We start from the raw sequence: 15,210 nt of genomic DNA, 5'->3' as shown, positions 1-15,210 counted from the left end.
ATAAACAAAACAATCAGTAGACTCCACATTTCCCCTATTGATACATTAGTTGGGAACTGCTGTATATTTGCTTCAGCTGTTCTTTATGCCTCTGTCTGAATGTTTATCTCCTTAGCAAAATGTTGATTGAGCATAGTTCTTATTATGAGTCAGACTAATAAAAATAAAACTTAGTTTTGAAGTGTGCAGGCAGTTTTATTTATTGGTCACTAAAAATCTATAATTAGGTTGCAACCCATTAGATAAAATAAACACTTTAAATACTTGGAAACATGAATAAGATTATCTATGAATTTACTTATTGTTCATTACTGCTGAATTTGGTCTGGAATAGTCTGTGTTTTGAAGCAAAATGCACTTCCGAAATAGCTTATGAGATCATACAAAATATTCTTTTTGTTTATATAAATTTGTGATTATTTTCTAATATAATTATTTGTAATTCCCAGTCTCCCCTATAGTCCTAACTTTTCTAGTTATATTTTCTTCTCATCCCAAAACATTGACATTCAAAAGAATATCAATTTATACAGTTTATTTACATATACTCTTGAAGGTACGAGGAGTTTAAAGCCACTGGCAGCAATAAATATGCTTACAAAATATTAATTTTGTAAAAAGAAATAAGAATACTCAACTTGCCACTTCTTAAATCTATTTGACAATCAACAATGTCAAAGTGGTCAAAATTATGTCTAATGGGAGAAATAAAATATATTAAGCTCAAATGAAAAACTAAATCTGCATGCTCTGTTTCAAATCCAGAGTTATGTGATTTGTGGTTGATTAGCCCTAAATTTTACTAGGCTTTGAATTTAAAGCCTCTTCGAGAGATATTTAACACTGATCAGATTCTTTACATGTTGAAAGGGACGTAAGTCCTAAGCTTTACTGGAAATCTCATTCTTAAGTTATTTTTCTTTTAACAGTTTATGGAAATGTATCTTGAATATAATTGAACTATCTTGGAAATGAATTGACCTCTTAAATCAGTTCCCAAATACCCAACTTTTGCCAGCTAAAACAAGTTCTGCAGATGTTAATGGTTCATGTCAATACTGTGAATGAATAGACAGAAAACACATCATTGAATGTCTCTAGTGAGGACAACTGCCAGTCTTGAATCTCCCCTTTCAGTTTTTTGTGCTGTTCAGGCGTGGGAGCAGAATACTCACTGACTATTTGTAAGCTGCTGTTTAATATGCAGAAATGCTCCATCGGGGAAGTGTCTGTGAAGTTTTAACTGCCACGCCTCTACTAGGACATGGAAGTTAGAAAATAATACCAGGACAGGCATGTCTGAAGTTTCCTTGCTAATAAAGGAATGGTATGGAATGCTATGGGTTTTATAGATTATCTGCAAAAACTGCTTTTGCCATTGCCATACTGCCAGGAATGTCACTATCTAGCTACTCCATTGCCATAAATTACAGTCAAACAAATAAATACAGATTTGGCAGGTGGCAGTATAAAGCACTTGCTTATGGTGGCCGCCCAGCAGCAACCCTAGGTGTTCACTGAAATTACTGACATTTTCTAAAGAGATTTTTTTTTCAATTTCTCTGAAACATCTGACTCCTTCCTAGCAAAATAAGACCTTTACTTTCAAATAATCAGTCACATCAGGTTTTCCAGTAAGATCCCAAAGCAATGTAGCGTTTCTAATTTCCAGAAGCTTTGATTAAAGTCAATGAGGTGATACTTTCCCAGCAAGTTGTGCTGGGATATGGATTTCCTGTGACTTTAAATAATTTAGATACCTCCCCAGAGGGGCTGATGTTTTCTTTCTGCTTCCATGATTTTGTTGAGTCAAAGGAGGGACTTTTATGTGTTTATAGTTAATTTAGGTGTTGTTTTATTAAGTATGGGAAGCATTTCTAATATATCTTTTAACTACAAATCTCAGACTAACTTGAAATCAGCCTTCTGGTAGACTTCTTCACTGTTAAAAAACCTCTTTTCCTTTAAAGTATGTAAACTTCAATGCCAAAATGTTTGTATGAAGATGTGTACTGTATTGGAAGGATCAATTCCTATCTAGTCATTTCTCCTTTTTTAAAAAAAGAAATTAGAATATTAACTTTCTAAAGTGCAGGAAGAGTATTTCTAGAAACATGTTCACATACCTTTCAGTAGGAAAAATGAAACGGTAAAAATGTGTTGATAGCTTTCCACTTAAAAATGTCTGCATTTCTCTCATAAAGCCTTCAAGTGGTGCATTTTAAAATAAACTTGGACTGCGAGCATGCTGGTTTATTTGCAAGTTATTTTGAACTGGAAACGTTATGTAAATATCCATTGATTTGAGGGAGATTCCTAAATTTCAAGCTCATAGTGGTGTTTTAATCAGCACGGAAAGTTACGTACAAAGAGGCCAGGAGGCCATTCACATTTACAAATGTTTATTAACACACACATTTATTAACATAAATTTCTCCTATTATGCAGTATTGATGATTACAAATGCATTTATAACTATAAGCTTTGAGCCAAATCATGTCCATTAGAGGAATTTGGTATGCATGCAGCTTTGGCTTTCTTCAGACCAATGAAGATTAGACTGTATCTTCTTAGACTACTAAGACCATAGCTGAAAGTTTGTGTTTAAAAATTCTTTATATTACCATCATACCCTAAGAAATCTGAATACCACAATAGATCACAGTCGCCTTCAGGGAGAACATTACCATCACCCAGAGCATCACAAATATGTATTTACATAACCCACATCTCAAAAAGGCCAAGTGTGAAAACACAATAGATAGCGTTGAAGTCTGTCTTGTCAATTTGTGTCTACTTAATGCTTTAAAAAAAAAAAAAAAGTTTAAAGTCAGCAGCACCCCAAGGAATAAATTTAACTTCATGTGAAGATGCTAAGTTCTTTTAAAGTTTGCATGTAGCAGTGAATGATCTGGCTCCTAGCAGAGGGCACATGTTCAAATTTTTTCTGTAAATATATGTAGCAAAGCAAGTAAGAATTTCAGATTTGCCTCTGATTTCTATGCTTTTGTTCTTTTTGTTGTTAATGTGTGTTACAAGCCTAACACAATTTGGACTTACTTTTCATGTGCTATTGCTACTTTGTTCTCTTTTCCATCTCATGAAGCGGACACTGGTTTTTATATATGCTCAGTCATTCCTTTCCACTATAAAAAGGAAAAAGATCAATGTGGGTACAGAAACTGTTCATAGGGAGGCCAGCCTGGGTACATATTGATAAATGGTGAATTTGTAGCAATTCATGCTTCCATAATGAGGTTAAATGAAACGTGAAGTGTAGCAAAGTCCCTGAAACTCCAATTCAAAAATTCACTTGACTGGCATGTCCAGACTGCTGTCCCCTAACTGGTTTTTGGTTGTTGTTGTTATGTTTTGGCTTTGTGTTTGTGTTTATGTAATCTCATTGTTGGACCAGACATTTTACTCTTCCAGATGAATGTGATTTTTAATTACATTTTATGTCTGCTTTTTAAAAAAATAATTCAGGGATTATTGATTTACTGATATTCACTTTAATTTTCCATTTGTCTTAAACATGCTGGAGAAAGTTTCCCTATATTGCCCCTTAATTTTGTAGCCAAAGTTAAGCTTTCTGTTTTTAAGAGAACTGCAAAATGTATAAGAACGTGTTGCTCTATTAAAGATTTGTTTTTAATCAAAGCATAAATTTAAGCTACAAAATATTTTTATATAAAGAAGCACATTTATTATATTAAAAAATATTTTTTTAATGTATAAATTCAAATTTTGCATTCTGATGGCTATAATTATCAAGAACCATAAAAAAAAAAAAGTTATGTTCTTTGACCCATTAATTCTACTTCTAAGAATTCATCCTAAAAGGAAAAAGAAAAAAGGACATGGAATTTTGGAGGTGATAGATATGTCTGTTACCTTGATTAGGTGATGGTTTCATGCATGCATGCATGCATATGTCCAAAGTCACCAAATTGTATACATTAAATGTGTGTCATTTTTGTATGTCAATTATACCTCAGTAAAGCTATTTTTATTAAAAAATAATTCATCCTAAGAAATAGCGATGTTTAGGATTTCTGTACAAGAATATTCAGTTCAGAATTATGTATGATAGCAAAAACCGGAAGCAAGCTAAATATCCAAAAATAGTTATAGCCACACTGTAGGGGATATATGTCCATTAACATCATTTTAAAGGACAGGTAACAACTTAAGAAAAATGTGTATTATATAATGTTAAGGAGAGGAGCAGGATATGACACTACATATAGCTCTCCAGTAAAGATAAATCTATGAATATATATAAATGAACTACTACATGAATACAACCAAAGTGGAAGAAAATAAATGGTGATCGTATTATTATAGGAAACTATTTTATTTTCTAAATAAACAAATTTTTAATTATAATGAAAACAACAATAATCTTTAAATAGCTTTCAGAAGGTAGATATTTTAGAAGGGAATTAAAGCTCTAAAATTTTAATTGCATAAAATATATTCTCTAAAGTGCCTTTTAGGAAACAAGGTTATATCTAATTTTTTTTAAAGTCTGTGATTGCCCATTGATATAGTTCTTTTTTGATTCAACAAGTGGAACCAATTCTGACTTAAATAGCAAAGACCTTACGAAAGAATCCCTTCAAATTAAAAAGCAAACCAAAAAAATGCCATTTTCAAGAGAGTCTTGAAAATACTAGGTCAGTGAGGCTTTTATGCAGTGGTTGAGTATACAGCAGATTCTAAGCAACGAATTTATGGTTTTTGTGTTCTAATTTGGGGGGTTTGGGATTGTTTTCTTCCTAGATCTGGTTTGCCTTCGTTAATGGCTTTTCTGGACAGATCCTCTTTGAGAGATGGTGCATAGGTCTTTATAACGTGGTAAGTTTAGGACTTTTTATTATTCCTGTTCTATTGAATACTTTGAGATAGACGTTCACCCTGCGTTTGGCTGCCTGGTATAATGACGAGTTTGTGCACTTCAGATGTTTACAGCAATGCCGCCCTTAACTCTGGGAATATTTGAGAGATCATGCAGAAAAGAGAATATGTTGAAGTATCCTGAATTATACAAAACGTCTCAGAATGCCCTGGACTTCAACACCAAGGTAGGAACCAGTGCCCTGGTGGGACTTGCTTTACTGCTCCAATTGCTTGGGGCATTAGATCTTCTAAAGCCAAGGAAACAACTCCAGGGTCCTGACCATGGCAGGTCAGATTTGCTTAGGGTTCTGATATGGACTGAGAAGTTGTTTTGTTTTGTTTTGTTTTGTTTTGCTATAAATTTAAACTATAGCCACAATTCACTGGGGTTTGCCAGGCAGCAGTAAACTGGGTCTAGCAGGCAGAAGAGGTGCCCCTTTGGCCCTCTGACTTTCTGTCTTTGCAGTGTTCTGGGGCAATGGTCACTCCTCACAGGGGTCAGTACTGCAGGACTGACAAGGACTGTCCTTACACATATAAAGTGGTGAGAGGTAGTATATCATTCTTTTCTAATTTACTGTTTTGTGGAATAACCTTGTCCTTATTGGAATATTAGGTTGTTTGTATTGGGCATTGAAAATATAGTCTCTGGTAGATAACTCAGCCATAATACTCAGTATTTCCAAGACATAAAATTTAATACAAGATTAAATATCCAACACTTTATCTAAAATCATATTCCGGGTTTATGTCCTACATAACAAGCCATGGGCTCCTGTCATCTTTGTGATCCATGGTATTTCTTCATCTCAGCAACAAAAATATCTAATTTCCTGAAGAGTTTACTTTCCTGCAATTATTTATTCTAAAATGTTTCCACTAGTATGTTAGTAATTCGTGTTTCTATCCAGTGTGAGGGAGGAAAAAAATTTTTTTAATTTTATAACAGTCAAGGTGGATGCCGTTTTGAAACGATAATAAAAGTATCAAATACACCTTCACAGAATTTTTTCCCAGTCAATATAGTGCATGTTTATTATGTTATGCATGTTATGTTACTAATAATTACATGTAACCTAAATTCAGTGTTCTGAATTTAGGAAATTAATGTAGGATATTTTAAATATTTATTATTTCATAAAATTCTCAAATGACATTTGTTCTCAGTATATCAAGGGAATAGAGTGAAACAGGTGTGTCAGCGCCTCTACCCTCATACAGTAAATGATGATGTTAAGTTTATCACCAGGATGTTATTCATCTTCTGAGATGAGGTCTTCAAGAATGCACTGTGCACAGTGTGTCCAGGTGTGCAGATGCATACAACTTGAGGGCATGGTTTTAAACAACTGAATTTGGTTAAATTAAAAAAAAAAAAACTAAAGCGTTCTTTGACTTACGCCATTGGTTCTAAAAAGTATTTTTAGTGGTCTCTTAAAACCATTGCTACTTATAATATGCAATGTCTATGCTCTTATTTTTAAATGTTTTATTTTTTGATTCTTTAAAATTTAATTTTGATGTCCAGTTTGTATTAAATTCCACTGCCTTGCTGTAATGTTTTTCATTACCTATGGTGAGTATTTTCAAGTGACGGAAAGCCATATCAGGGCAGATACAATGGACCATGAGCTCTTGTTTCCTTCAAAATGTAATCTGAGAGCTAGGAAGGTTCCAGGCCTACTGGCATGCTAACAGTAATCCTCACCGACCCAGGCAGTTACATCAACCTCAGTCACACTTCGCCATCTCCCGTAGCTCAGGCTCCACCGTGCTCTCTCGAGAGTTAACTTCCCAGCCACTACCTTGGCCATGGTACTGTTGCTTATAAACATAAACTGATCCTCACAGGATTACCCAAAACCACCCCTAGAGGGACTTCCCTGGTGGCACAGTGGTTAAGAATCCACCTGCCAATGCAGGGGACACGGGTTTGAGCCCTGGTCTGGGAAGATCCCACATGCCACGGAGCAACTAAGCCCTGTGCACCACAACTACTGAGCCTGTGCTCTAGAGCCTGCGAGCCACAACTACTGAGTCCACGTGCTGCAACTGCTGAAGCCCGTGTGCCTAGAGCCCGTGCTCTGCAACAGGAGAAGCCACCACAATGAGAAGCCCACGCACCGCAACGAAGAGTAGCCCCTGCTCACCACAACTAGAGAAAGCCCGCGTGCAGCAATGAAGACCCAATGCAGCCAAAAATAAATAAATAAATAAATAAATAAATTTATTAAAAAAAAAAAACTCTCCTAGAAAGTCACATCCTTTCATGCCCTTTGCATATGACGACTTGGAAACAGCTTTGTGGCCAGTGAAAAAGTGTAGCAGGTCATATATAGTTTTAATGTGTGAGCATCCTTCCTTGTACTTTTTGCTTTTCTTTTGTTGTATACAAAGTATTTCACTGTCTGCAAAGCCCATGCATTTAGAAAAGTCACCAGATCAACCCAAATAGATGCTACAACTCCAGTATCCATTTAAATATTTATAGATACACAAGATGCCAACAATTTTTATGGGGTTTATGGTTTTTTCTAATGATTTCAATGAAAATTATTTGAATAAATCCCATATGAACATTTTAAAATTCAGGGACACTTGGTTACAAAATGCATATTTGTATACACAGCAATTGCTGCGGGTCCCCAATGTAGAAGCATTGTTGCCCTGAATGATGATGATTACGTTTGTTATGGTAAAAAGGGTCAGAGGTTCTGAGGTCATGACAGGGGTTAAAGGATTAACATGTGACAATAAGTATCAGTCAGGAAAATGGAAAAGTAGAACTAATTTTTCTTGCACCCACCTGTGCTTTCTGTCAAATAAAAACTTGCAATAATGACATAGTGAGGAGAAGAGACAAAGGTTAATGAGTAACACAAGTTCAAATATGTAATGTATTGGAGCGTAAATTGGATCATACAACCCGGTGTGGCTGGGTGAACTAACAAAGGAGGTTGAGATCACAGTGGAAAATTTTGGGAGGCAGGCAACTTCATTTCTGTTGTTTGAACAGCTTAAAACTGTTAATACATGCCAATTTTATTTAGCATAGGTTTTGTTTGCAAGAAGCAATTTTGAATGACAAAACTGCAACCATTCAAAGGGCCATAAGAGTTCTAAACAGTTTTTCTATAACTTAATCTTTCACATCCATGTTACAAAGAAAAGATCAGTGATACTTGCTTTCTTGTTCTTAAAATACAATAGATGAGAAAGCAATAACAATTAAACGACGTTATAATTGTATGAAGTTTGATGTTGACAGGTGTTTAAAAATTATGAAAGTCTTTTATTACTTCAGTCCTAGTGAAAATGCTTTGCTTTAAGGAATTATACAATTTAAGTGTTATACTTGCTATTTTGTGTGTGTGTGTGTGTGTGTGGAGGGAGAGAGAGAGAGAGAATGCACTATATCCTTACCATTAAAAAGTTTACACTTTTATTGCACATGGAAAAGAGAAAGTAGGGATTTCACTAAATTACAATCTTTTCAAAAGTCTATTCTTCTGGAATTATGAAAACAGTCCCACTTAAAGAATTTCAAGGTCTGCAGTTATTTGAAATTTTATTTTCTTTTTCAGGCAGAAATTTAAACTTTTAATACTTGGTTTTTAAGAAGTAGAAAAAATTTCAGTGAAGCTGAAAAAACATTTTGAGAAACATAAAAATAAATAAATGACCCATGAAGGTCTAAGAGGCAGAAAGTGTCTGTCAGTTCTATTAATTCACAGTGGTGGCCCGAGAGAAACACGTTTTGTGAATCTAGCTCACAGATAAAAAGAAAGGTCAGAGTTCACAGAGCTAGTTTATCGCAAATGGTTCTCATGGATTTTTGTTTTCCCTCAGGTTTTCTGGGTTCATTGTTTAAATGGCCTCTTCCACTCAGTTATTCTGTTTTGGTTTCCACTAAAAGCCCTTCAGTATGGTAAGTAGAAAGGATATGCATGCTAAGAGATGACTTTTTACTTGTTTAGAAAAATAATTCATTGTCAATATACGTTAAAAATTATAGCAGTGTTTCATGTTATGGTATTTTTCCTTAACCTAAAATACATGCATCTAAACATTGTACACACTTTATTTTTACTGTTCCTTTGGGAGCAAAGTGATTTAATATATGCAAAGCCTTTCTTCTCTACTTCTCATGTTTTCCAAACTTGCAGAGAGTTAAATTTTAGGGCTCTTTTTTTTCCTCTGTTGATGTACAGTTTGAAGACAATAGTGCTAATATTTTATGTGATCTATTTATTATACCTGTGAGGCTTGTATCAACTCTTTATACTGAACCTAATAAGACATGCTAGTACTTTCAAGTACTTGAGCCGGAGCTTTAAATGAGATTTTTAATATGTTTTTAAGTTCATCTTGGAGTGTAAACTTTTCTCTGCTTGCTTTGAGGGGGTGATGTTATTCTGTCAGTTTTGAGAGATAGGCTTATGGTGAATTTCCTCTACACATAAAAATGATTAAGTAGCCACTTTAGAAAAGAGGTCCCTGGGATGCTTAAGCTGGTGCTACTGTGTCCGGAGCAGAACTTGCCCTGACATCCTGAGGAAGATGGCTGACCATTCAGCTCTCAAACTACAGTACTTCAAACATGACACCTCCACCCAAGGATCTTTGCGTCCTTTAGAGGTACTGTGCGTCCTTTAGAGGTACTGGCCGTCCTCTCAGCCTGTGAGTTAACGCTGGCCCGTGAAATGCAGTGCCAGATGTTCTATCCCACCTACAGAGGGATCCTTGTAAAACATAAATCAGACCAGGTGCCTCCCTCCGCAAAACCCCACAGGCTCTATCACATTTAGAAAGAAATCCACAGCCCCAGCCTTGGCTAACCACACCCGGCTCTCCTTCTTCCCCAGCCAGCTTTCCCCCTCACCGCGCTCCAGCCCGCAGGCCGCTGTGCTCTTCCTCATCTTCACCAGACGTTCCAGCCGCTCTCTCCCTCCCACCCTCGGGCCTGTGCTCAGAGGCCCTCCCGGATCGCCCTGCCTCAGAGACCCACCAACCCCACCCCTTCCGCCCCCCTCTCCCCGTCCTCCTGTGTGCTCTTCATGGTGCTTGCCTGTCGGGTGTGATATATTTGCTTTTTTTTTTTTTTATAACTACCATTCTCCTCTGTTAGAATCAAAGCTCCAGAAGGGCAGGGAACTGTCCATTTAGTTCACTGTTGTTTTCGTAGTGCCTAGAACAGTGCCTGGCTCACTGTTGGCACCCAGTCTATTGTGGAGAAGTTCATGAGAGCATGAGTGGGAGGGTGTGAGTGTCACAGAGAAGGCAGTACTTTCATGTCCTAGTCGGAGATTTTCATCTCATTCCTTTATTAACTACTCTGACAGTCCAACAGTGAATACTTCTCATTTTCTGGGCCATAGAAATAAGTGTGGTAAGAAAATCTAATTAAATATAAAATATTGACCCAGTGGGCCAGGAGAATCACAGTGGCATTTTTTTTTTTAGATAAAATTTACATACCATAAAATTCACCCTTTTAAATTGTACAATTCAGTGGTTTCTAGTATATTCACAGAATTGTGCCAATGTGCCCACTTGCTGATGCCAGAACATTTTCATCACCCCATTCCCATGAGCAGTCACTCCTCATTTCCCCTCCCCCTCCCCCAGCCCCTGGCAACCACTGATTTTTGTCTCTGTGGGTTTGCCTATTCTGGACATTGCATATAAATGGAATCATAATATGTGACCTTAGTTCATTCTTGTTGCAGCATGAATCAGTACTTCATTCCTTTTTATGGGTGAATAATATTTCATTGTATGTATAGACCACATTTTGTTTATCCATTCGTCAGTTGATGGACATTTGGATTGCTTTCACTTAGGGGAGCCATAGGGTGTTGAAATCTAGGGTACAATACAGAACTTTAGACAAGTTCTCCAGGTAGTTTATTTTCATAACGCAAAATCAATGTAGGTATGAAAAACTAGGAATGTCCGTCTATGAAACTGCTATTTTAGTGTTCTAAATCAGAAAAAAAAGAAACTTAATATCAAAAGTAGCTCAAACCAAGCAGCGTCCAAATCACCTTACCAATCCAAAACACTTTAGCAATGACAGGGTTTGAAAGGAATTCCTAAGTAATTCCAGCCCCAGAAGAGCAGATCCCGAGTCTCCCTTTGCATTTGTCTGGGGAACTGCCAAAGCCAGCCAGCCTCAGCAGAACCAGTTCACAAGGGGTGCTGTCTGAGGAACCCAAATCCAGCCAAGTCCAGAGAACATGTGCTTTCTCTTCTTAAGAGATAATAACATATAGCATAAATTGTGTTTTGACATTCTGCTTTTTTTGTCTTGTTTTTATTTTTACATAAGGAGTTTTTGTTTTCTTTAGCGTTTGAAAGGATGGGGTACAGAAGAAATAGAAATAACTATGTAATGTATGGCTAAATATTCATTCATTCACTTGCTTCAGCATTTCTCAAAATATGGTCACCTGAGAATACTCAAGACCTTTTCAGGTCCATGAATGAGGTCAGAATTTAATAGTTTCAAACTTTTTATATTATCAAGACATTATTTGTCTTTTTCATTGCTGATGCAAGAGGAATAGTGGGTAAAATTGCTGGTACCTTGACACAAACAGGGATACAATTGTATTAGTAGTCATTCTTCACTGCCATGCACGCACGTTAAAAAAACAACCCCAAAAAGCTATTTCACTTAAGAATGCCCTTGAAGAAGCTGTAAACCTAATACTTTTATTAAATCCTGAAACTCGATACACATCTTATGAATATTCTGTGTGACAAAATGGGAAGTATGCGTAAAGCACTTCGGCTGCATACCAACATGCAGCAGCTTTATCAAGGTAGAGTGTCTTGGGGTTTGTTTGAGTTGTGAGCTGAGCCAGCTACTTCCATGAGGTTACAGAATCGTGCATAAGTAAAAGATCCATTCAAAATGCAAAATGGACCAATGGATTTTTTTTAAGGTTAGGTGTATTTTTTTTTTATTGTAACATGGGTTTATAGCATTATGTAAGTTTTGTGTGTACAACAGTATATCTCTACTTCTATATGCACGACAGCGTGCTTCCCACCAAAACAGTTTCAGATTCTACACTGCTACTAACCTTTAGGAAACTATCTCCGCCACTGTAAGAAACTTCTTGAGTTTTAAAGTAGTATCAAGGAATAACCACAATTATTAGAAAAGATTACTAAAATACTTCTCTCCTTTATAACTCCATCTCTCTGTGAATTTGGATTTCCCTTATATATGTCAACCAAAACAATATGAGAATCCAGCTCTATTAACCCAGACGTTAAAGAGATTGTAAAAATGTAAAACAGTGCCAATTTTCTCACTAATTTTTTTGTTTGGGAGAATAGTTATGTTTCATAAAATATGTTTTTATGTTACATATATAGGGTATATTACTGTTAGGTAAATCAATACAAATTTTTCAAATTTCTGTCTTAATTTCTAATTTGGTAAATATTGGTAGATATAAACCACATAAACAAAAGCTTTGAGGGATTCTTAATAATTTTTAAGAGTGTAAAGGGGTCCAGAGACCGGAAAGTTTTAGCACGAATAATTTACCTAAATCATCCAAATGCCAAATGCCTGATAAACGCAACAACAGGCTTTTAACTTTTTTCCTCGATTCAATTTTGAAATGAATCTCCAGCTTATGACAAACCAGTGATGACTAGAAGGTTTAGTTGGACCCAACTACGATTATTTTTGATAACTTGCTTATATTGATTAAGGGACCTAACCAATGTGCCACATAGCAGAAGCATGGAAGTCCAGAAGTAATCACAAGATGCTTTCAGTTATTTTGTAGATTTGAGTTTGTTAATTTGGTTCTATGAAAGTTCACAGATTAATTGCAGACATTTATGTCTGTCCACAACATACCCACAAGACATGTTAGCACGTCGGATCCTGTGACCTTCATCATGGGATACTCCATAGAGAAAGGTAGTCTCCTAGGTTTCTGGGCTGCCCCTTAAGCAGCCCTTCCTGGCTACTTTTATCTGAAAACCTTAGAGGGGAGGCAGGGTCACACTGTGGAGCATGGCTGGGTGCTTTATATATTTAACTTATTGTAATCTCAAAGCTCCTCCAAAGTAGGGAGTTTCACTCAATCTTTTAAGTGAAGAAACTGAATTCAATGGAGATTGATTATAAATAAACCAAGATGACACAACTTGTAACAGAACCTCGCCTGGTCTGTATGTCCAAAGCTCACCTGGCTCTCCTTGTTTCTTCATACCAGCACCATGCTCTGTGTCGCCTCTCAGTTTACTCTAACATATTTTGTACTTCCATATTAGGCTTTGAATAAATATTGTCAAATATGTGCATAAGTAAAATACTGTATGACACATACCATGGGTTTTAAATTTTTCAATGGTACCAATGATTAAATTATTGTTATTTTTTTAATTTTTTATTTGATTTTTTTAATCAGTAATAGTGATTTTGGTTTGTCAGTACCACTCCCTTCATCTAAAGCCATGTTTGTTAGTCATTGCTAGAAAAACAAAATACCTTTAGATGTACCCCTGAATTCAGCCAGATCCTCAAAGAGCCATGTGCCTGGAATTATATTGGTGCTCCGCAGCCCTCTGTAAGTTGCTTTTTTGGTCCAGTGCCAACAACTTTGAGAGATAGTAAGAAGGCTCCCTAAAGCCCTCATCTATACTGTTAAAAAGTTCTGTATTAAGAGTTCAGAATGCCTTCTGTCTTACTGCCCATAGCATTAAGCTCCACTTGAACGATTTTTTTTTTTTTTTAAATCTCATGAACCCTGAGAATTGGTTAACAAGTCCAGTTTCCTTCTTCATGTTGACTGTTGGAAATTTGATTTTCATTTGTGACCCATGTTAAGCAACTTTATGAGACTTCATACAGTGTTTTGTTAAATTAGCCTCGTTTCTGGCTCCATTGTATGGCTCTTGGTTCCCCTTCTTTTGTTCAGCACTCCTAAATTGACTTGTCTTTGAAAGAATTCTGAAAGGACCTCAGTTATTTTCAGTTCTAGCAAGTCTCTCTTCTTTTCATGCAGGTACTGTATTTGGAAGTGGGAAAACCTCTGATTACCTGCTGTTGGGAAACTTCGTTTACACTGTGAGTGTGGAACATTTGCCTCGTTTGCATATAAAATTGAATTTTCATATGAGCTCATTTTCAGATTTAAATGTATTTCTGGATTTAAGGGTTGTTTACACTTCCTCTTAAAAATGAAATGAGATGTTTTGACTGGTAAGAGATTATTTTATATTAGGGTATAAAAATGTCATTTAGGTTCACTGACTTTATAGGCCTTTGGTTGCTCTTATTTTCAATATTCCTTCTTTACACTTATTGCCTCACTTTCCCTTTTACTGCCCTTGTTCATATTGTTTTGCTTTCCTAAATTTATGGCAAGTAGTACCATTCTACTTGGGTGTTTAACCAATAATTATTCTAGAACTTAATGAAAATAAAGTTGGGAGAGAAATCTCCACTCTTTTGGGACGTTTAACCCACGCAAGGCATGGACCTCGCTGTGTTAAGTCACTATGTCAAACACTTATGGAGGATGCACAGTTGAGTGTGAGCCTCACCCTGCCATTAAAGAGCCAAAAAAGGTTTTAAAACCATTTTTCCCTCTAAGGTCAAAAGCTCCACTTGGATGCAAATGCTCAAGGTCACACAGTTAGTCTCTAATAAAAGTTTACTCCAACCTTGAACTCTGAATTCTCCAGCCAGTGTCCTTTCCTCTCCATGGCCCCCAAGTGGGGCAGTGTGCTGTCCTAAATACTAAGTGGCCATTGGTACGGCTGACTCAGTTGGTGGAAAAACTATAATACGATATTTAAATAACTGAATAATAGGAAATTAAGACCATTAAATAACAGAGGGATTAAGGTTTGGCAAATCGAGGCTCTCCTTTCCATTGACCTCAATGAAGTAGTAAAAAAAAAAAAAAAAAAGGGAAAACACATTTCGGGGGCTAGTGGTTTGTTCTCGTACAACACGAGTGCAAAACAGAAATAATACTTGGTGGACTAAGTTTAGAAATAAAGTAGATGTCATAGATGTCTCTGAGGGACTTTAAAGTATCCAAGGCTCAAGAGAGAGTGTTTCTTTAACTTTGTGTCAAAATCTCTCTCTTGTTTTAGAATTTTTTATATAGCTTAAATACTTAAATTTTAACGAGTTTTATTTCTACAGATATTTATCCTAAATTGCTGTTAGATATCCCGCTGAGAAAGCTCAAATGCTTCACTTTGTCCTGACTTTATGACGCCACTGGAAAGCATCTAATACTGTGTACAAACCCCTGCAGTGCC

At 36.2% G+C, this 15,210-nt stretch overlaps 1 protein-coding gene across 1 annotated transcript in view; it reads left to right on the top strand.

Annotated features, from left to right (window-relative positions):
• ATP8A1 (ATPase phospholipid transporting 8A1) overlaps positions 1-15,210 on the top strand; it is a 230,217-nt gene that overhangs the window by 181,223 nt on the left and 33,784 nt on the right. The window contains exons 27-30 of the mRNA XM_061191344.1: positions 4,786-4,860; positions 4,965-5,087; positions 8,752-8,830; positions 13,941-14,002. Of these exons, the coding sequence (XP_061047327.1) occupies positions 4,786-4,860; positions 4,965-5,087; positions 8,752-8,830; positions 13,941-14,002 (339 nt within the window). The remainder of the gene's footprint in view (positions 1-4,785; positions 4,861-4,964; positions 5,088-8,751; positions 8,831-13,940; positions 14,003-15,210) is intronic.

Source organism: Eubalaena glacialis, chromosome 5, assembly GCF_028564815.1.
Source record: "Eubalaena glacialis isolate mEubGla1 chromosome 5, mEubGla1.1.hap2.+ XY, whole genome shotgun sequence".
NCBI lineage: Eukaryota > Metazoa > Chordata > Mammalia > Artiodactyla > Balaenidae > Eubalaena > Eubalaena glacialis.
Note: the sequence above shows the minus strand (reverse complement) of the source record. Positions and strands in the feature narration are given on the sequence as shown.